At 52.4% G+C, this 22,320-nt stretch overlaps 1 protein-coding gene across 1 annotated transcript; it reads right to left on the reverse strand.

The window, feature by feature from the left end:
• Window positions 1-1,996: 1,996 nt before the first annotated feature.
• LOC133358704 (thread biopolymer filament subunit gamma-like) lies at window positions 1,997-20,315 on the reverse strand. Its single transcript, XM_061577142.1, is given in 11 exon segments — window positions 1,997-2,913; window positions 4,893-4,953; window positions 6,719-7,101; window positions 7,627-7,847; window positions 9,071-9,196; window positions 9,719-9,748; window positions 9,750-9,893; window positions 11,234-11,329; window positions 13,148-13,208; window positions 15,886-16,100; window positions 19,776-20,315. Coding segments are annotated over 10 exon segments (1,830 nt in total). The 5' UTR covers window positions 20,271-20,315; the 3' UTR covers window positions 1,997-2,913; window positions 4,893-4,894.
• Window positions 20,316-22,320: the final 2,005 nt, after the last annotated feature.

Genomic DNA, 22,320 nt, shown 5'->3' on the forward strand with positions numbered 1-22,320 from the left:
AGCCGAGAGCCAGGAATCAAAGTCGGGTCGCTGTGTTGATCATAACATTAGGTGCTCATCACCGTTGTTGACCGAACACAACATATATTTGTATACCCGAGATACATTCTCTTCTCGAATTGATGCTGCCTCACCAGGGGCGTGTGGCGCGCGCGGACACGCGCAGTCCCGGGGCAAGACTTTGAGAACCACTCGCGAATGTTTCATCCCTTTTGTTTATTAGTCGGCAAGCACCCTGCACTGCACGAAGCTGGGAGAGGGGTGGGGGGGCACGCGTCGAAGAGCGCGGTCGCTGTGCTCCGAAACCTGAAGCCCGAGAGTGTGACACAGAGAGAGTGTGACACAGATAGAGAGAGTGTGACACAGAGAGAGTGTGACACAGATAGAGAGAGAGTGACACACAGAGAGAGAGAGAGAGTGACACAGAGATAGTGTGACACAGATAGAGAGAGTGTGACACAGAGAGAGTGATAGAGAGAGAGAGTGTGACACAGAGAGAGTGTGACACAGATAGAGAGAGTGTGACACAGATAGAGAGAATGTGACACAGAGAGAGTGTGACACAGATAGAGAGAGTGTGACACAGAGAGAGTGATAGAGAGAGAGAGTGTGACAGAGAGAGAAAGACAGAGTGTGACACAGAGAGAGAGAGTGTGACACACAGACAGAGAGAGAGCGCCAAACACGACCCACCCCGCTGCGGGAGCAAACGTCGCCAGGCCGCAGGCAGAGTCGTCAGCTCCGCCGGAACAGAGGCCGCGGCACGCACCCACACTCACACCCACGCGTTCTCTCCGCGATTATTCTGCGCGTTCGCTTGGACAATGAAAGCGGGGGGCGGGGTGGGGGGGGCCCAGGTGTGCCTAAGTCGGAAATCGGCGTTGTCAACGCATTTGCAGGCTTAGAGAACTCGCTCCGCTCCCGTGTCTCCACGTAACAAACGCAGACACTTGCCATCGGTCCATGGGCCTTATTGGCTCGTGGGCACTGTTCAAAGCGAAACAGCAAAATATCGTCAACAAACGCGACAGCTTATGGATGGAGAAGGGCGCTCGTCCAAAACGCAGCAGCAGCATTTTAACCTCATGGCGGGACCCCAGGGTCTCATAAGCCCCCGGCTCTCGCATAAACTGCGTTGCGACGTCACTTTACGCCTGTTGAAGGCGAACGACACGGCAATCCATTCCTCTCGACGAGCTCTACACGATGCGCTAATCGAAGTTTCAAAGTTGTGTTTCTCCTGCGCATTCGTCCTCGCCGCTGCGCTTGGACACGACACGACATCAGAATGATCTGCGCCGGGTGGTTCACGGGGTTAATGTGCGCCAAAAACAAATTTAATTCATCGCGATTTTGACTTCCGTTTATTCGGGACCCCGGGCACCCGCCATAAGGTGAATTTGTTTTAACAATGCTAACAATGCCGATTAGACCCAGAGGCTGAAAACCAGGCCAGAGTTTGCTTGCTTAAACCACATTTTCCGCCGACGGATCATAAACACTCGTCAATTGGCCGATAACATCTTAATATGTAGAGGACCGCGGAGCTTGGTAAAATAAATTGTCACCGTGTGGCTGCTCTTCCCGCTTATCTGGGGATCCGCGCGCCTCTGAGTCGTTCTCTCCCCCCCCCCACCCCATCTCTCTCTCTCTCGCCACGAGAGCGAGCAAAATACTGTGCAGCGGTGCGATACGAGTTGACATCATGAGTATCATACTCTTAGGCTTTTTTCGGTAAAGTCACGTAGGTAAAAAGATAAAAATAAAATTAATAGAAGTAATAATAGAAATAAAATAATAAATCACGACATTTCGGAGGCAACACAAGTCTCCGTCATCAGGTGGGACCGTCACAGCTAAAATTACTGCATCAAGTGATTTTAGCTGTGACGGTCCCACCTGATGACGGAGACTTGTGTTGCCTCCGAAACATCGTGATTTATTATTTTATTTCTATTATTACTTCTATTAATTTTATTTTTATTTTTTACCTACGTGACTTTACCGAAAAAAACCTAAGAGTATGAATACTTGCAGTCACGAAAGCTTCAAATCTAGAATCATGAGTATCAACATTGGTCTGGAGAAAGCGAGTAGGCTGATGAACTAGAGCAGTGGGTCTCATCCTCGTTTTGGCTCCTATGCGCCACTTATTGAATTTCGTTTCTAGTGAGTACCCCCCCTTCCCTTACCTGACCCCAACATGGTTCTAAGAAATAAAAATGTATGAATAATGAACTTCAATATTTTAACCGTATTGTCCATTTTTGTGAGGTTATCTGAACTAGCGAGTAACTTGCAATCGAACACAACAATTCTACGTAATTTGTTCGATTGGTTACTCTTGGAAACCGCATTGTTTACGATCAACGAGTTTATAAAAGTCTATTATACCGTTCTAGGCTACCGTGTGGATTTAAATGTTATCGTAGTAATTTTCTATCGGCCGATTCATACGTGATAATTCATACGTGATTATTTTACGCGTTTATAAATCACCTCGCGGTACCCCCTGGGACAATTGCCACGTGCCTGCAGGGGTCCACGTCCACCCCGGTTGAGAACCACCGGACCAGAGCATGACATTACCGTTATTATTTATAGGTGGAGACACGGACGAGAGCTCTGCGTTCGTGCGCTGGACAGCGACGCGTGGCGAGTGCGTGCACAGCGACCGTTTGGCCCCACGAGTGGCGCTGGGTGGAAACCCAAAGCGGAGAGAGAGTAAGTTTCACCAGGCACGCCACAGCCTGCGCTCAAGGCCCGCGAGCAAAAGAGCCACCAGCGAGTGGCCGAGGAGAGCTGAGCTGAGGAAGAGCGGCAGAAGAAACGACGACAGTCGACGCAGATTGGTCCCGGGATGATGTCCATGCATCACTCCGCTTCCTAAGCCGTCGTCTCAAGCGCCGTCACCTGCACATACGCGCACGCACGCACGCACGCACACACGCACACACACGCACACACGCACGCACACACGCACACACACGTACACACACGCACACACGCACGCACACGCACGCACACACGCACACACACACGCGCACACACGCACACACGCACACACACACACGCAGACACACACACATGCACACACGCAGACACGCGCACACACGCGCACACGCACACACGCACGCACACACGCTCACGCACACACACGCACACACGCACACAGACACACACGCACACACACGGAGACGAGACGTCAGTCACCCCGTGTAGCCGACAAAGAAACTGTCGGGGCGGCCAGAAGCTCGCGCGGCCGCCATTGTCGCCCCAGCGGCACGTGCGCACATTTCGTTCATTTCACCGCCACGTCCTGTGAGCAGCTGAGAGAATGCGTTGAGGTTGGTTCCACGTGAGCCATGCCACTTGTACGCAATGGTTAACTTTCACAGAAGGGTCATAAATGTCCAGATCTTGCGAGGTGAAAATTGGTAATGCCCTGCAGGAATTAAACACGTATATGTATTCTAGGAGTTAAGTAAACTGCAAATAGTTTTAAGAGAAAATTATCACGATGTTATTGTGAATTAAGTCGGCTCTGGGGTTAAGGGAGGCCACTTCCATCAGCAGTGACTTAAGTAAGCAATTGCAGGACTGTGCCCTGTAGTCACATTGACCCTCCTTTATGGAAATTCTATTTTTTTTATAGCCTGCCACTTGGAAAAATATAAGTGTTCCACACACCTTAGCACACGTAAGATGTGTGTCCTATCTTGATTAAAATAGTTAATATTATACCATAGTTAATATTATATATTTATATATTTATAATTTGCAATGGAATTTCTACATGCATTTGAATAGCGTGTCACTTTAACACATAGTAGGCTTTCGCGATCAATATTATGCATAAGAGTTTTTTTGGGATAGATCGCGTAAATATAAATGTGTCGTTGACCCACCACCACCCAACACAGCCAATTAGTAAAGTTATGTCACGGTAACAAAACGTGCCAATTAGTTAGTACTTCGGCACACCCGGTGTGTCGGAGAGTAAACACATGACATTTCGCAATTTGAGTACTTTGACGTTTCGCTGGCAATTACAACAACGAACTTCAGGCGTAGGATGGAAATAATAAAATAATAAAAATAAAACATAATAAAATAATTCTCACGACGTTTCGGCCACAACGCAAGCAGCCTTCCTCAGGTGAAGACCAGGTCTGTCGGGGAGACAGCGTCTGTTGTGGCCGAAACGTCGTGAGAATTATTTTATTATGTTTTATTTTTATTATTTTATTATTTCCATCCTACGTGACTTTACCGAAAGAACCAAGAAGATGAATCCCTGCAGTCACGAAAGCTTTAAATGGGAACTTCAGGCGATTTGCCAGAATTGTTCACGTGACAAACACATCCACACCTCCAATTAGCACGGTTAGCTACGTACTGTACGATGCGAAAGAAGTTCTACATACATACGTACATTTATATTTTTGCACTATCGAACCCAAAAAAATATAACCCGTAAAAACAAAGTTTTTCACTATAAATCCTTTATATGCGTGGCATCGGTTTTATTTTATTATTAATTTATGTTTTTCTTGAGTAAGAGTTTCATTTTTATCACATTGGTATTTTAAATTAAATATGCATTTTTTTTTCCCCTAAAAAGTGGGAAATTTTGGGGGAAAAAATTCACGAAAAGAAATTGTCACGCACAACGAGTCTGTGTGCAAAATGTCAGCTCGATTGGATCACGGGAAGTGGGTTAAAAAAACGAACGAAAGATTTGCACGGTCGTAAGCGCGCAAGCAAGCAAGCAAGTGAACTTAATATAAAGGATTTTTAAAAAACCCTTTATTACGAGGAATATCGGTCGCGAAAGCCGCTGCGTTAAATCAGTGCCGCCCGGCGTCTCGCGGCAGGCCAGAGGGCCGCACCTCTACTCCAACGTGGCAGCGACGACAGCGGCGGTGGTGGCCAGGGCAGTCCCCAGCAGCGCTGCACCACGGAGACAAGGAGAAGGCGCCGGGCGTTAGCTAAAAAGGAACGAAACTTGGCACGGTGCAAAAAACCACAGATGACGGATCTAAATTTAATTTTTTTTGGCCAGCGAACATTTTTCAGAATGGTCAACTAACGGGTCGCTACCATTAACAAAATTGGCGCGGCGTGACGCGGCGAGATGCGGTGTCCGTTTACCCGTTGTCGTTTGGCTTTCTCTCCGTTTGCTGAATTAAACTAAAAACTAAACTATTTGTATTTGACCAGGTAAGGCCAGCTGAGCTATTATAGCTCTTTTTCAGAAGTTACCTGGCCACAAATGATAGCTCAACGAAGTGGCTTATCGTTGTGTGAAAATGTATAGCAGCCAAATGCTGTTGATTCTAAATGTTGGACGGAATAACCGGAGAACCCTGAGAAAAATCCACGCGACCACGGGGGGAGAGAGAGAGAGACGTGCAAACTCCAAATATGCAGGCATCAGGATATACCTCCGCGGTGGACGTTTTTATCGGCACGTTCAGCGAGTCGCGAGGTGTGACACGCGGACACGCGGCGACGTGTCCGGGGTTCTGTTCGCAGTTTTGTTGTAGCGGCACACGATTGTGTTCAGCCAATTTGGGTTCTGACCGTTTTAATGAAACCGGTTAAATCCCCTCCACGAGAGCCATTGTGATGGTTTCGCACAGCGGAACTTGCCATTGAGAGGTCAAGAGGTCAGAGGTCGCTGGCTCGATCTCCCAGAGTGAGCGAATCATTGGTGCAAGTTTCTTAAATCTGACTCCACACACTGCCCCCCCCCCCACACACCACTGCTTCTGTCCACCCACGAGCATTGGTTGTGCGCTCCGCGTGATTTGGCGATAAGCAAAGCTTCGTGCAATCTGCAGCGTGATCTTCGAACAACGCCAACGGACGTTTGCATGAAAGGGACGTGGCTGATATCGCTGAACCCTGCTTGCCTGCCCGCCTGCCCGCCTGCCTGCGTTGCCCTCTTCCATCCTGGAACATTTCCGAACCCGCCAGGTGGCTTCAGCGGTAGAGCGAGCGGCTCGCAATCGGAAAGTGGCGAGTTCCACCCCTGGTAATCATCCCTCCGGGGTCAATGAAATGAGTATCGCTCTGTGGGGAAGTCAACACCGGAATGAGGAGTTTCCACTCCTGGCTCAGAACAGCTGTAAACGGGAGATGCCAATGCCTCAATGGCTCGTTTGAGCAGGAAATCACTTACATTTTGAAGCAGGAATATTTCAAATTAAAATGACAAAACCTCGTGATTTGATCACAGCCAGTACAATGGGATCATAATTTTGGAACACAGGGAAAAAAGGGCAAAATAATACAACCACGTCAACTAGACGAAACATGCATTGTGCCGGATGCGTGTGATCGCGAGTGATTTGGGGTTGAGGTTGAGGCAAGCAGCAGCACAGGGGCTGCCGCATCGTGCCACGAAGCCGACGACCCGAGTTCGATTCCCGCTCGTGACCAATAACAGTGGTGAATATCTGAACAGATCCTGGGCCTCCCCGAGCACCTATTGCGTGTGTAAAGACATCGCCACCGGGGGAGACAAAGGCAGCCGGGCGTGGTGTTGCCCACCCACCCCCTCGTGTGCCGTGCCGGCCTTCATAGGTGCTCGCTAACAGCACCTGCCCCAACAGCCTGTTACAGGCTACACGGGGGATCTTTGTCTTGTGTGAGTGTGCGTGAGTGAATATACGCGAGTGAGCGTGCGTGCGGGCACGTGCGTCGCTCTCACCCTCTTCGCTGGTGGCCACCTGCGTGCTGGACACCTCACTGAAACTCGAGCTGCTGCTCGCGGTGAAGCTGACCTCTTCCAGCGTCTCGGCGTGCACCACGGCGGAGGCCGCGGTGACAGCGGCGGCCACGACGGGGGCCACGACGGGGACCAGGACGGGGGCCAGCACCGGGACCTCCACCGCCACCGGGGCCGAAACGCCGAGGCCGACCGGCAGAGCCGCGGCGGCGGCGGCGGCCACGGCGGCCACGGCGGTGGTGGCGGCGGCGGCCACGTGGGAGCCCCCAATGCTCGTGGCCAGGACGACGCTGCCCCCTCCGGAGGACACGGAGGAGGCGGATGAGAACCTTACGCCCCACGGTGTGACGTTGACGCCGGCCAGACTGCGGGGTAGGGGCGGGGAGATGGAGAGATGCACAGCGGAGGGGAGAGAGATGGAGATGCACGCGTTATTCTCGCCTTACGGTCGCGTTACAATCGCGATGCGATCGTGTTGCAGAAATCTTTTTTTTTACCAGGTAAGGCCCACTGATCTATATAGATATTTTTCAGAAGCGACCTGGACACAAACAAGAGCTCAACGAAGTGGCTCATCATGTGCCTATTTATAGTAGCAGCCAAAATACTCACATTACTCCCCATCGCATTATTCCGGCTTTGCCACATCGTTACGATCGCGCGGAGTGTCGCGCGGGGTCACGTGCGGTGTCACTCGTAGGGTCACGTGGAGTCATGCGTGGGGTCACGAGGGGTCGCACAGGGTCAAGCGCGGGGTCACGTACGGGGATACGTGCGGGGTCACGCACGGGGTCACACGTGCGATCAGACGAGCTCAAGCGGGGTCGCACAGGTTCAAGCGCGGGGTCACGCGCGGGGTCACGCGCGCGTGTGTGCGTGCGGTCGCCCACATGTCCTCCTCGCCCTCCAGCAGACGCTTGTAGGTGGCGATCTCCGCGTCCAGCACCAGCTTGACGTCCACAAGCGCCTGGTAGGCCACGAGCTGGCGCTGCAGGTCCGACTTGGCGGTGGCGATGGCCACCTCGAGGCTGGCAAAGGTCGTCTGGTAGCTCGCCACGCTGGTGCTGCTGCGGGCCGAGTGCATCGCCACTGTCTGCTCCAGGGAGTAGCTCTGCCACAGGGAGAGTGCGGACGAGTGAGGGCGAGCGTGGCCAAGTGTGGGTCAGTGTGGGTGAGTGTGGGTGAGTGTTGGTGACTGCGGGTGAGCATGGCTGAGCGTGGGCGATTGTGGGTGGGTGTGGGTGAGTGTTGGTGAGTGTGTGAGTGTGAGTGAGTGTGTGAGTGTGGGTGAGTGTGGGTCAGTGTGGGTCAGTGTGAGTGAGTATGGGTGAGTGTGAGTGAGTGTGGGTCAGTGTGGGTCAGTGTGGGTCAGTGTGTGTGTGAATGTGGGTGAGTGTGGGTGAGCGTGGGCGAGTGTGGGTGGGTGTGGGTGAGTGAGGGTGAGTGTTGGTGAGTGTGAGTGAGTGTGAGCGTGGATGAGTGTGGGTCAGTGTGAGTCAGTGTTGGTCAGTGTAAGTCAGTGTGGATGAGTGTGGGTCAGTGCGGGTCAGTGTGGGTGAGTGTGGGTGAGTGTGGGTGAGTGTGAGTGAGTGTGAGTGAGTGTGGGTCAGTGCGGGTCAGTGTGGTTCAGTGTGGGTGAGTGTGGGTGAGTGAGTGTGAGCGTGGGTGAGTGTGGGTGAGTGTGGGTCAGTGTGGGTCAGTGTGGGTCAGTGTAAGTCAGTGTGGATGAGTGCGGGTCAGTGTGGGTGAGTGTGGGTCAGTGTGGGTCAGTGTGGGTGAGTGTGGGTGAGTGCGGGTCAGTGTGGGTGAGTGTGGGTGAGTGTGGGTGAGTGTGGGTTAGTGTGGGTGAGTGTGGGTGAGTGTGGGTGAGTGTGAGTGAGTGCGGGTCAGTGTGGGTGAGTGTGGGTCAGTGTGGGTCAGTGTGGGTGAGTGTGGGTGAGTGTGGGTGAGTGCGGGTCAGTGTGGGTCAGTGTGGGTGAGTGTGGGTGAGTGTGGGTGAGTGTGGGTGAGTGCGGGTCAGTGTGGGTGAGTGTGGGTCAGTGCGGGTCAGTGTGGGTGAGTGTGGGTGAGTGTGGATGAGTGTGGGTCAGTGTGGGTCATTGTGGGTGAGTGCGGGTGAGTGTGGGTCAGTGTGAGTCAGTGTTGGTCAGTGTAAGTCAGTGTGGATGAGTGCGGGTCAGTGTGGGTGAGTGTGGGTGAGTGTGGGTGAGTGAGTGAGTGTGGGTGAGTGCGGGTCAGTGTGGGTGAGTGTGGGTGAGTGTGGGTGAGTGCGGGTCAGTGTGGGTCAGTGTGTGTGAATGTGGGTGAGTGTGGGTGAGTGCGGGCGAGCCCTACCTCGGACAGGGTGGTCTGCAGCTCCAAGTAGTGGCTCTGCACGTCCTTCTGCACCGTGCTCAGCTCCGTCTTGAGCTCCGTGATGGCCGCCGTCGTTTGCGCCGTGGACTCTTGGATTCGCTCCATCTGGCGAGGAACAGCCACGCGTGACACGGCCACGAACACCAACGCCACGTTCGTATCGAGCAGCGCCATTCGTGCGAACCGCATCAAGCACAACGCTGCGTCACCGCTCCAAAAGACACAAATCCCCCCCGTGTAGCCTTAACAGACTGTTGGGGAAAGTGCTGTTAGCGAGCACCTATGAAGGCCAACACGGCACACGAGGGGGTGGGTGGCCAGCACCACGCCCGGCCGCCTTTGTCTCCCCCAGCGACGATGTTTACACACCGCACCAGGTACTCATTTAAGACTGAGTCGACCTAGGGGAGGCCCAGGACACCCATCAAAATGCCTTCAGCCAGATCATTAACTCGCGGTTACTGTGCACGTGGAGGGAAACCGGAGCGTCCGGAGGAACACCCACACCTCGCGCGAGGGTGCAACGCTCTATCCCCCCACCCCACCCCAGCCCGCGCTTGCCACAACGCCAAGGCACGGCAGCACCCTCGACGCCCACGGAAGGCACGGGGCTTGGCGACGCGTTACCGTGCTGGTGTAGTGCGCCTCGGCCTCCTGCGCGGTGCTTGCGCGCCACCTCCTCGTACTCGTCGCGGATCTTGGAGAGCGCCGTGGTGACGTCGACCGAGCGGACCGTGTCCACCTCGATGACGGCCGACGTCGACTCGGTGGTGCCCAGCCGGACGTGGTAAGTCGCCATCTCCTGCGCGCGCCACCACCACAATGTGCCCCACCAGCATCGGTCACGTCGGGTTACGCGTCGCCCCCCTCTCGCACGCCCGTGGCACCCCGCGACCCGCTCGCCAGCCGCCCCCGGTGACACATTTCCACACCCGGCATCGCCACGTCGAGTATTCCTCTCGCCCGTGGCACGGGCTACTCGTCGCGTGCCGCCTGAGCGCTCCGGTTCAGCGGAGTGACAAAGCGGCGAGGCATTTTGTCGATCAACTTCGCGGAGTTTGTGTAGCACCGCAGGCGGTGCGGGTCGTGGGGGTTTGCTGGACCACACTTCGCCACGCTGGGTCGGTGCGGGTCGGCGAAGGCGGGGGGTGCATAGACGATTGCAGCGATGTACAGTCCAACCGTGGATGTTTCTGCACTCGCCTCTGCTGTCCACCACGTAAGCAGCCTAGAGCTGCACCCGTTTCATGCACGGTGGTCACCTACCAAAAGTGATTATCTAGTCTCTAAGGCCGGCTTAGCGTCCCAGATCTGACTGGCACGTCCCGGTTGAGTCGGCCTGTTCCTGCCTTACCGCTTGTGCCACCTGGATGGTATGATGATGATGATGATGATGATTATTATTATTCGCCCATAATCACGGTTGGCGACGTGCGGTGCAAAGGAAGTTCTACAAAGATACACTTGGCGCGAGGCCGTCAATCTCACGCGCCATGACACTGGGTGGCAACTGCCGTTCACGTGGCCCACGAGGGGGCCCAGGTGCGGGGCTATGAAGAAGATCGAGGGGGGAGGAGAAGGAGGTGGGGGAGGTGGATCTCGGACCCCGTTTTAAATTTTGTTTCACCGAGGCCTCTGCAAACCACGGTCACCGCGTGGCTCGCTTTCAGGAGGTGCGCTTCTGCGGCCGTCTGGAGCGCTCTTCCCTCCGATGTTCGGACACCACTGGAGCCATGCACTGTTCAATCACCTACATCGGAGCGCTCATTTCGTTAGAACTGCGTTTTGTGTTCAGTTTGTTGTCCTTTCCCCGCACCTCCAATTCACGCGGTCGGCTACGTACGCTGCTAAAGAAGTTTAACGTGCATACATCCACACCTACAAGAGCGCAGCGCCCGACAGATGTCAGACATCACCTCACTGAACTCGCTTCGAAGGATGCCGCGACAGACAGAGAGAAGCGGAGTGACGACTGCCATGAGATGCCAGTGAAGGAAACGTCCGCGTGCCGTCAGCCCCAAAGGCCGAGGCAACGGAAGGACAGGAAGGAAGGAGGAATGGGATCGCAACGGGGTTACTGGTGGACGCGGCGCGACCTTGGTGGTGGAGCTGAACGCGACGCGTCTTCAGCCCAGCGCATACCTCCTCGTAATTCATCTTGAGGAACGCGAGCTCTTCCGTGAGGGAGGTAATCTTGGTGGCCAGGGTGACCTTGGAATCGGTCGCAAACTCGATGTCCTGGCAGGGGGTGGGGGGGGCACCACCGTCAGACGCACGCAGAGAGCAAGAACAGAATGTCAACATCGCACTTGGCACCTTCAACATTCCCTCCATAGACTCAACTCCTGCCTCCCCGCATGCCTAATCTCCTCACTCTACTCCCCTCCACTCACTCTCCTGCCTCGCACCTCTCATCTTACTAAACTCTCATCCAAGCACTCTCCTACCTTTCCCCTCTCATTTCACTCTACTCCCCTCCACGCACTCACCTACCTCTCCCCTCTCATCTCACTTTACTCCCCTCCACGCACTTTCCTACCTCTGCCCTCTCAACTCAATCTACTCCGCCGCACGCACTCTGCTGCCTCTCCCCTCCCATCTCACTCTACTCATCTCCGTGCACTCTCATGCCTCTCCCCTCTCATCTCACTCTACTCCCATCCACGCACTCTCATGCCTCTTCCCTCTCATCTCACTCTACTCCCCTCCACTCACTCACCTACCTCTCCCCTCTCATCTCACTCTACTTCCATCCACACACTCTCCTACCTCTCCCCTCTCATCTCACTCTACTCCCATCCACGCACTCTCCTGTCTCTCCCCTCTCATCTCACTCTACTCCCCTCCATACACTCTCCTACCTCTCCCCTCTCATCTCACTCCACTCCCCTCCACTCACTCTCCTGCCTCTCCACACTATATCACTATATCCCATCCACGCACCCTCCTAACCTCTCATCTCACTCTAACCCCTCCACGCTCTCCTGCCTCTCCCCTCTCATCTCACTCTACTTCCATCCACGCACTCTCCTGCCTCTCCCCTCTCATCTCACTCTACTCCCCTCCACACACTCTCCTACCTCTCCCCTCTCATCTCACTCTACTCCCATCCACGCACTCTCCTGTCTCTCCCCTCTCATCTCACTCTACTCCCCTCCATACACTCTCCTACCTCTCCCCTCTCATCTCACTCCACTCCCCTCCACTCACTCTCCTGCCTCTCCACACTAATATCACTATATTCCCATCCACGCACCCTCCTACCTCTCATCTCACTCTACCCCCCTCCACGCACTCTCCTGCCTCTCCACACTAATAGCACTCTCTCCACATACTCTCTTCTTCCTACGATTCTAGTCAACTTGAATTCTCAGGCGCTTAACAAAAAAATCGAACTCGGAACGTGAAACTAAACGTACGTCCACATCGAACACGGATGATTCTCGTGATCCAATGTCACGACTCACAACTGATCTGTGAGCAGACCTCACGAGACTGGAGGACCTTTTGGCAAATTCTCCCCGACGACGATGATGATGATGACGATGATGATGATGCCGCCTCTAATTACAGTGTCAGCGAAGCGTCGTTCCACATTTAAATCGTGCGATGTTGCTCCGAGACGGCCATAAATTGCCCGCGTGTGCTCGCGAAACGTGACAACTTTGTCAAGGAGACAGAGTCTGAATCATTCAGACTCTGTCTCCTTGACAAAGTTGTCCTGTTCTTCACCTGAAGATGGCTGCTTGCGTTGTGGTCGAAACGTCGTGAGAATTATTTTATTATGTTTTATTTTTATTATTTATTATTTTCCTTCTACGTGACTTTACCGAAAGAACCAAGAAGATGAATCCCTGCAGTCACGAAAGCTTTAAATCGAAACGTGACAACTTTATTCACTGGCCGTGTCGAAACGAGAAGAAGGTGTCACGACACACGGTTCTACTTACGCGGCGATCTGAACCCCCACCCCCCCAAAAAAAACATGAAATCAACGTTACGATTCATCAGCGTGCCCGCAGTCGTTGTCGGCTGACCGCGGCAACGGCGACTCACCTTCTTCATGAGGGTGATGTCCGACTGCAGCTGATAATGAATGCCCGTCTCGAAGTCGTACCTGCACGCGCAACGACACCCATCGATCACTCGCTCTGCGGAGCGCGCTCTCGTTACCGGCTGCGTGAGGCTCGCCCTGCAGAGGTAGTGACCGCTTCGTGTGTAGGACATGAGCCAGCAGTGGCACTCCCGTGCCTTGCCACGGAAGCTTGTGTTGCCTCCGAAACGTCGTGATTTTTATTTTATTTTTATTTTACTTTTATTAATTTTAATTTTTTATCTACGTGACTTTACCGAAAAAACCTAAGAATATGAGCCGGCGTGTTTGGTGAGCGGTCGCGGTGTGATTGCTGATTATTGTGGTGGTGGTGGTGGCGGTGGTGGTGGCGGTGGTGGTGGCGGTGGTGGTGGCGGTGGTGGTGGCGGTGGTGGTAATGGTGTTGTAGCGGTTAGCGCGCAGCACTACGAACCCGGCGACCCGAGTTCGATTCCAGCACATGGCCAACAGCAGTGACGATTATCTGAACCGGTACTGGGCCTCCGCTAGGTAGACTCAGCCTCAAATGAGTACCTGGTGCGGTGTGTAAACATCCCCACTGGGGAGACAAAGGCGGTCCTGCGTGGTGCTGGCCACCGACCCCCTCGTGTGCCTCGCCGACCTTCACAGGTGCCACTCGCTAACAGCACTTGCCCCTACAGTCTGTTAAGGCTATATGGGGGATTTTTGTCTTTTGGAGCGGTGGTGCAGCGGTTAGCACACACCGCGCTACGAATCCAGTAAATTGATTTTGATCCCGGCTCACGGCCAACATCAGTGGCACTCCCGTGCCTTGCCAGTCACGGCCGGGGTTGTTTGGCCGTACTTCGCCACGCCGGTGAGTAGCGGGGTCGGTGACAGGGGTCGCGGGGCGGGTGAATAAGAACAGGTTCAGGCATCACTCGCCACTGACGTTGGCCGGGAATCAGAACGTGGGTCACCACCGCTGCCCACGGAGGCAACGTGGGGGCAGTCGTCGTTGTGCGGAAAAACCGGGTCCACCCTTGGTCACTCGCAAAGTCATCACTCAAACGTAATCATCGCCTGCAACTGCTTTGTCCACCTCCCGAGCGAGCCGCTGTGCAACAACAACAACAACAACAAAAACGACGACTACGTTCGACAGCGCGTCCAGGATCATGGCGACCGATGAGAGTTTGCAAAACGCGCGGCGTGCGGCGAATGAAACGCTTGGAGAGTCGAGTCCACTTCTACTGGGAGCAACCGGTTGCGCAAGTTGCTCGCAACCAATCGCAAGAAACGTCCACGATTAAGCGATTCAGTCGCCTGGAACCAGTTGCGTGCAGCTGTGTTGTGATCAACTGGAACTTGGCTTAAGCAACCAGCTACACAACTGCTGCTCGCAACTGGTCGCAAGAAACGTCCACGTACAAGTGATTCAGTCGCAGGCAACCAGTTGCATGCAACCGAGTTGCGTGCAACTGGACCTGGCTTCAGCAACCACTGCTCGCAACCGGTTGCGAGTAGACGTCCACGCACAAGCGATTCGGTCGCATGCAACTCGGTCGCGCGAGCCACTCGCGCGACTCAGTCGCGGAGTCAACGTCCGCAGGGAAGCGACGTCGCAGAAGCCGCGGCCACGGAGGAGCGAGAGAGGAGAGCGAGCGAGAGGGAGAGAGAGAGGGGGGGGGAGGGGGAGAGAGAGGGGGGAGAGAAAATTACGTAAAATGCTTCATTCAAAAAGGGGGGGGGGAGCACATAAAGCAAAGCATTGGAAAAAAAAACGAAAAAAGCGAAATGATGAATGAAGGAAAGTACCGACTACACCGAGCATCTTCTTGTTTCCTCTGATCGTAATAAAAAAGAGAGAGAGGAGGGGTGGGAGGGAGGAGGGAGAGAGAGAGTAGAGTAGGGAGAGAGGGGGTAGAGAGAGAGGGGGTAGAGGGAGAGGGAAGGGGTAAGAAGGAGGAGAGTAGAGCGTGAAATCTTTCATTTTTAAAGGGGGGGGGCACATAAAGCAAATCGCTGAAAAAAACCGAAAAAAACTAAATGATGAACGAAGCAAAGTGCCGACTACACCGAGCATCTTCTTGTTTCCTCTGATCGTAAAACAAAAAAAGAGCGAGCGAGAGAGGAGAGCGAGGGGGGGGGAGGATAACCACGGAGAAGCGAGAGCAGAGGAGAGCGAGCGAGAGAAAAAATAACAACAAAACAAGTAAACCCGTAAAAACAAAGTTTTTCACTCTAAATCCTTTATATGCGTGGCGGCTAGAGTCCTCTCGTCCTCTGGCTTGAGATGGCTGCCACCTATGGGTCAGATGATTGTCTGCCAGCATTAAGCAATTGGTAATTAAATATTTAATTAATTTTCCCTAAACAGTGTAAAATTTTGGAAAAAAATTTCACGAACATTAATTGTCTCGCACAACGAGTCTGTGTGCAAAATGTCAGCTCGATTGGATCACGGGAAGTGGGTTAAAAAACGACCGAAAGGTTTGCACGGTCGTAAGCAAGCAAGCAAGCACGCAAGCAAGCAAGCGAACTTAATATAAAGTATTTAAAAAGAGCGAGCGAGAGAAGAGAGCGAGGGGGAGGTAGGATGACCACGGAAGAGCGAGAGCAGAGGAGAGCGAGCGAGAGAAAAAATAACAAAAAAATAAAAAATCAACATGAAACAAAAAAGAGCGAGAGAAGAGGGCGAGGGTGGGTGGGTGTGGGGAGAAGCAGGATGACCACGCACTTGGCTCGGAGCTCCTCTGCGGTGGCGCGCACGTTGTCCGCCTCCACCTCGAGGCTCGCGGTCTCCGTGGCGAGCGTCTCGAGCGAGGTGCGCAGCTCGGCCACTCGCTCCTCGTAGTCGACCGCGAGGTCCCCGTCGGCGGAAATGGGCGCGCCCCCCGCCAGCACCTGCAGCTGCGCCTCCAGCGCTGCGTTCTCGCGCTGCAGGAGACGCACCTGCGTTCGCGTGCACAAGCGGTCGTCCTCGTTATCGTCGTCGTCTTCATCGTCGTCTTCATCATCGTCGTTGTCGTGTTCTTCATCGTCATCGTCTTCGTCGTCTTCATCGCCGTCATCCTACTCGTTATCGTCGTCGTCTTCATTAGTGTCGTTATCGTCGTTGTCATCGCCGTCATTGTCGTCATCGTCGTCTTCATCGTCGTCATTGTCGTCGTTGTCGTTGTCTTGATCGTCGTCGTCATCGTCGTCTTCATCGCCGTCATTGTCGTCGTTGTCGTCGTCATCGTCGTCATTGTCGTCGTTGTCGTCATCGTTATCGTCCTCGTTATCATCGTCGTCATCATCGTCGTCTTCATCGCCGTCATTGTCGTCATCGTCGTTATTATCATTGTCTTGATCGTCGTCGTCATCGTTATCATTGCCTTAATCATCTTCGTCGTCATCGTTATCATTTTCTTTATCATCGTCGTCATCATCGTTATCATTATCATTGTCATCATCGTTATCATTGTCTTTATCATCGCCATCGTCGTCATTATCATAACCGTCATCGTCTTCATAATCATCGTCATCATTATCATCGTGCTTGTTGTAATCATCGTTGTAATCATCAACTCAATCTGTCTTTTGTTGTTGTCGTTGCTGTATCAAATCTTGTAACTCAATTTTAACCCACTTCCCAATGTGATATCGACTGCAAACTTGGTATACTTATGTCATACTGATGACAATACTATATTCTATCAACAAAACATATATATAAATATTTTTAAACATAAATTTGTATATGTTATGTTTCTGCTTGGGTCTAATTAAATCACCACGGCCCATTACGTCATGGCAAGCTTCGGGGCCACTTCCTGAGGTCGTGGAGTTCTGCCATTACTCGTACGGTACATTTCATTAAAGCGTGTTTTTAAAAAAAGTTTTTTTTTATATTACTTATTTTGTTCCTGTTTCTGACATTGAAAATAGGTAAATTTCAAAATATCACTGTCCTGTCACAAAAGCAAAGTTTGTGGGGAATAATAGCCATTTGTTATACTTTTTAGGCATAGGCAATTACGAAATAGCACTTACTACTGAGGAACAGACATCGTGTTACAGAGTGTAATAAACACACAAGGTTACATCACGATCAACAGCTGAGCAACGTTAACGTGTGCCGCACATTAAATGTAATTCGTGCCTCCATGTAACACGTGTGTGTGTGTGTGGTTTACACTGAGTGGAGAGAGAGAGGCCTTTAGTTTGTGATTCTTTCCACCTCGCCCCCCCCCATTCACCCCCCCCCAGCCCCCCTCTTCCCCCGCCCCCTAGCATGGCCCTGCTGATCACATTCCTGTATGAGACAGCTCAGCGTGCCAGCTGCTGCATGAGCGTCGTTGACATAATCAAGTTGCGACAGGCTTTGGCTGGTGCAACGTGGAGTCGTGATCGGCGTGGAATTCCGTCGATGCGTCCGCAGGTTGGCACAAGCGACGCGTTGTGACGTCAACGTGCGAGGCATCCGACCACGTGCTCTGAAGTGGCATCAACGCTTTTTGGTCGTGATGGCATTTCGAACCCTGAAATGCTTTCTGCCGCATCTCGGGTAGCCGGACAAAGAGAATGACGTGCGCGTTAATAGATCGTGGGTCAGAGGTGAGATGTTTTTTGTTATTTTACAGGCGAATGAAGGAAAGTTATGGACAAAGCAACAAAAATAATCGAGGCTAATAAGTCTGGCAAAACTGCGAAGTTTCAGACACGCGACCGGAACGACTGATGACCAGACCTCGTGGTGGACGGATCACTGGAAGGTGCTGGGGGAAAGTGGGGAAGGTCACCCGGATTGATTGTCAAACGTCAATCGTTGGATGGGACGGAAGTCGTCTCAGTTTGAAAGACGCAGCGATGGACAGCGAGAAGTGGAGAGAGCATCGCACACGAGGAGGAGATGTCGGTGAATGAATCGACCATGCCCCCCCCCCTCCCCAGTGGCCCGAAAGACCGATAAACCAGGAGAAGGTTTAGAAGGGATTGCGGGTAGTAAGAAAGAGATGTTATTTTAAGGTGAAGGATGAAAGTAAGAGGAGAGGAGGGTACAGGGAAGGTGACTTCTGTGTGGTACAAGGCGTTTGATCACCATGAACTCTCGATTATCCAGATTGTAGATTCTCCGTGCCCCAATTACACTTTTACACTCGCAGCCGGGTCCAACAATCAGCTGCCCCTCCACCCATTGAGGGGTCAAGCAACTCAGTGTCCACGTGACCGCAAGCTTGTCGGCAAATAATCCGATTACTCAACTAAACCATGTTTTTTTATTTAAGCAGGTACGGTCCACTGAGCGATATAGATATTTTTTCAGAAGCGACCTGGTCATCACAAACGATAGCTCAACGAAGTGGCTTATCACGTGGACATTTATAGCAGCAGCAGCAGCCACCAAATACTCGCAATGTTCGTCACGTGACCGTCAAACGCATTGCCACCTATTCTCAGGGCCGGAATATACTACGTAGATACATCAATACAATAATCGGCGCAGAACCAAAGGTAATGTGCGCTCGTTGGTGACCGGGCTGACACCATCAACTGGCTCCACTCGAGAATCCCGTGTACATAATGTTGTGTTTCTGAAATCCGGATTCGAATCCAGGATCTCAGCGGTTGCCAGCTCAACAGAGACGATAATGGTGATGATGATGTTGGTGGATTCACCGAGTGGTTCATCAAATCCACTGTTCAGCTCCACACACATGCACAGGTTAAGCAAAAATGTGCACACCCAGGCCGCATCAGTGACAAAGAACGGAACTGGTTCTTAAGTATATGGAGTTGATGGTCTCAGTCTGGCCACGAATAAGCACACACACACACAAACCATCACAATCACTTTGGTTCTGCACTAGAATGGAATTGTGTAAACATTATAGAAAAAACCCTAGTTAAACATGTTTTGGGGAATTCCTGACTAAAACAGACACAATATAATTGAAAGCTGAGCAGAGTCCAGCACTCACAAATCGTGTAGATATGCACAGGCAATAGGTTCAGTACTCAAACCAACACGGTAATGTTGGATGTGTGATGCCATCGCATCTCATGGCACCTTCGAAACAGTGAGGAGGGTATCACTAAAGTGAATCATTTCAAGGCATTCCATCTACTATACACAGCGCATTAATCACAAATAATTAACACTGGCAATAGCTGTTAAGAAATAAAATATACCTTAGAACTATGGAACGTTTGTAAACAAGCTAAACAATAGCTACATTTCAAATCCCATACGAAAATGTATTTATCCTACTCGAATCGAAGAAGCTTCCAGCACGTGGCAGCGAAACGTCGGACTTCACGCCAAACAAACACGCGATATACATTCTAGATTTGAAGCTTTCGTGACTGCAAGGATTCATATTCTTAGGTTTTTTCGGTAAAGTCACGTAGGTAAAACATTAAAATTTATAAAAGTAAAATAAAATAAAAATCACGACGTTTCAGAAGCAACACAAGCTTCCGTACGAAACGTCGTGATTTTTATTTTATTTCACTTTTATTAATTTTAATGTTTTACCTACATGACTTTACCGAAAAAACCTAAGAATACGCGATATAAAAACCGAAAAACGAAAAAAATAATCAAGAGCGTCGCCGCTGCCCCCCCCCCCCCCCCCCACTCGCCTTCTCCACGTAGCCCGTGAAGCGCTGGTTGAGTCCCTGCAGCGTGGCCTTGTGCACGTTTCGCGTGGCCAGAGGCGGCATGGCGGCGAGCGACTGCGGCGGATGCCCCCCGGCCAGTCCTCCCGACAGCATCGAGCGCCCGGCGGCGAACGCGGGGCTCCCGTACGGCATGAGCGCCCCACCACCTCCCCCGGCAGCCAGACCCAGACCCAGTCCGCCTCCGTAGCCTACGGCGTAGCCCCGAGACGCGCCGAGCCCCGTCTGTAGCGAGAGGCCTCCTTGCCCCGTGGCGACCCCGTAGCCATCACCTAAAGCCAAGCCGAGCCCCGCCGCACCGGAGCCGTACACGCCGTAGCCCACTGCACCACCACCACCGCCACCACCACCGCCGTACATGCCCATTCCGCCCCCTGCCATTCGAGTGACGGACGCTCCAAGGCCGTAGGAGGACGACGATGCACCCCTGCTCATTTGGAAGCCGTGGAATGAGGCCATCCCTTCGTGTGTGTCTGTGTTGCTGCAGGAGCGTTCGGACAAGCGGGTGTGCGGTGAGCTCGAGGGATGGTCCCGTGCGTTTGGTCTGCAAGGTCCAACGGGACTGCCTCTTTCTCTTTTTCTTGTCTTGTGGACGTGTGGGTGGGGGGGGTCTCGTGGATCGGCGAGCACGTGTGTTATAGTGTGTGCGTGTAGTCGTGTGCGTGTGTGTATATATACGCAGTGTACAGATGGACAAACTCACACGCGCGTGTGCATGAATTCTCATTCGCGACGCTATTTATGCACCAACGAGAAATCCAAACTCGTCGAGTTCCCTCCATAACTCAGCAGCAACAGCAGCAGCAGGAATGCACGCACAGCGGCAGTAGTCAGCATCACGCTTGCCCGCCCGCCTCCGTGTTGAAAAGAAGACGCCTTTTGTTCTACAAACACCCAGGCGAGCGTCGGCTTCACGGTCAAGAGCAGCAGCAGCCGCAATAGCAGACAGCCAAACGTGCCTCTCGCCCCCCCCCCCCCCAACTCGCTAGGCAGCCGGCCAGTCAGCCAGCGGGCGCGTCGTGTTTCCAAGCGAGATGGGAATATCGCTGCTCGTGTTGTGCACTTCACCGAGGGCGGAACGAGAGGCGCGCTTTGGCAGGTCTCTGCACGCCGTTTGGAGCTGTCGAGGTTGCTCCCCCCATCCCCAAAGCGATGTCGCATCGGGCAGAAATGCACACGTGTGTGTATGTGTTTGTGTGCCTTAGACGTCTATCCCGCGTTAAGATGATGCTGCAGTCCGTCGCGTTATATCTGCGCGTGTGTGTTATCATAGAGCGGTGGTGCAGCGGTTTAGCGCGCTGCACTATGAACCCGGGGAGCTAGAGAGCTCTTATTCAGAAGCGACCTGGCCACAAATTATACCTCGACGAAGCGGCTCATCACGTGGAATTATATCGCAGCCAAATACTCTAAACGCGTGTTTCTAAATGTGGAGGGGAAAAACCGGAGGACCCGGAAAAAAATCAACGGAGAGAGAGACGCAAAGTACAAATACACAGCAGGCGTCAGGGTCGGGATCGAACCTACGACCTCTTGTATACGAGGCGAGATGGTTAACATCTCGCCACCGTGATTCGGTTTAGGGATAGTTAGAGTTAGGGTTAGGGTTGGATAGGGGTAGGGTTTGGATTAAGGTTTCGTTAGGGTGAGGGATAGGGTTCGAGTCAGGATGAGGGTTGGAGCGGAGGTGGGGTGGAGTGCTCAAACGTATCCAACTCACGACCCACGTGAGCAGCCAAACAGACTTCCGGGACCCATACCGGGTGACACAGCGTGTTAAAAACAGTGGCGGCTGCTGGTGACTTGAATGTATGTGTAGGCACGCCTCTACTTACGAAGATTCGACTTGCGAACTTTCAGAGATACCGCCGTGCAATAGATGACGGTGGTGGCATCTACGTTTGCAGAACATGAAGAACCAGTGGTATCTACATCTACAGGAGATGATACAACTTTTAAAGCCATTCTCCCCGTGTTTCGTGTACATGCCGTGCAACATGTTTGGAATCGACCGAAGTAAAGTTGGACTTACGAACAAATTGACTTACGAACAGACCTCTGGAACCTAACTCGTTCGTAATTAGAGGAGTCCCTGTATGTCTGAACGTATTTCGCAACGTACGTAGCCAAACCGTGCTAATTGGAGTTGGAGTTGCGACATCTCAGCCAGACGAGAGGCTTATAGGTGCGAAGCCTCGCCAAAAAAACTATCAATTGCGGCAAAGTCACGTCTGAAAAAAGAGCTATATAACTCAGTTGGTCTTACCTGGCAAAATAAAAAATAGTTGATAGTTTTATTTGTGTTGAGACTCGCACCTCGAGTGTTGAGGGGATTGCTGCTGTAATGGGCGCTGTCCCTGGTGCTGAAAGCGCCTCCATGCAAGCAAGGGGCATTGTGGTGTGAAGCATTACTGTTCTGAAATAAAGTTACATATTTTTTTTAAACTTTTTTTTTAAAGACGCTTTAATGGAATGTACCGTACTAGCAATGGAAGAACTCCACGACTCC

This window comes from Lethenteron reissneri, chromosome 7, assembly GCF_015708825.2.
Source record: "Lethenteron reissneri isolate LAM-NWPU_2019-01 chromosome 7, ASM1570882v1, whole genome shotgun sequence".
Lineage (NCBI taxonomy): Eukaryota > Metazoa > Chordata > Hyperoartia > Petromyzontiformes > Petromyzontidae > Lethenteron > Lethenteron reissneri.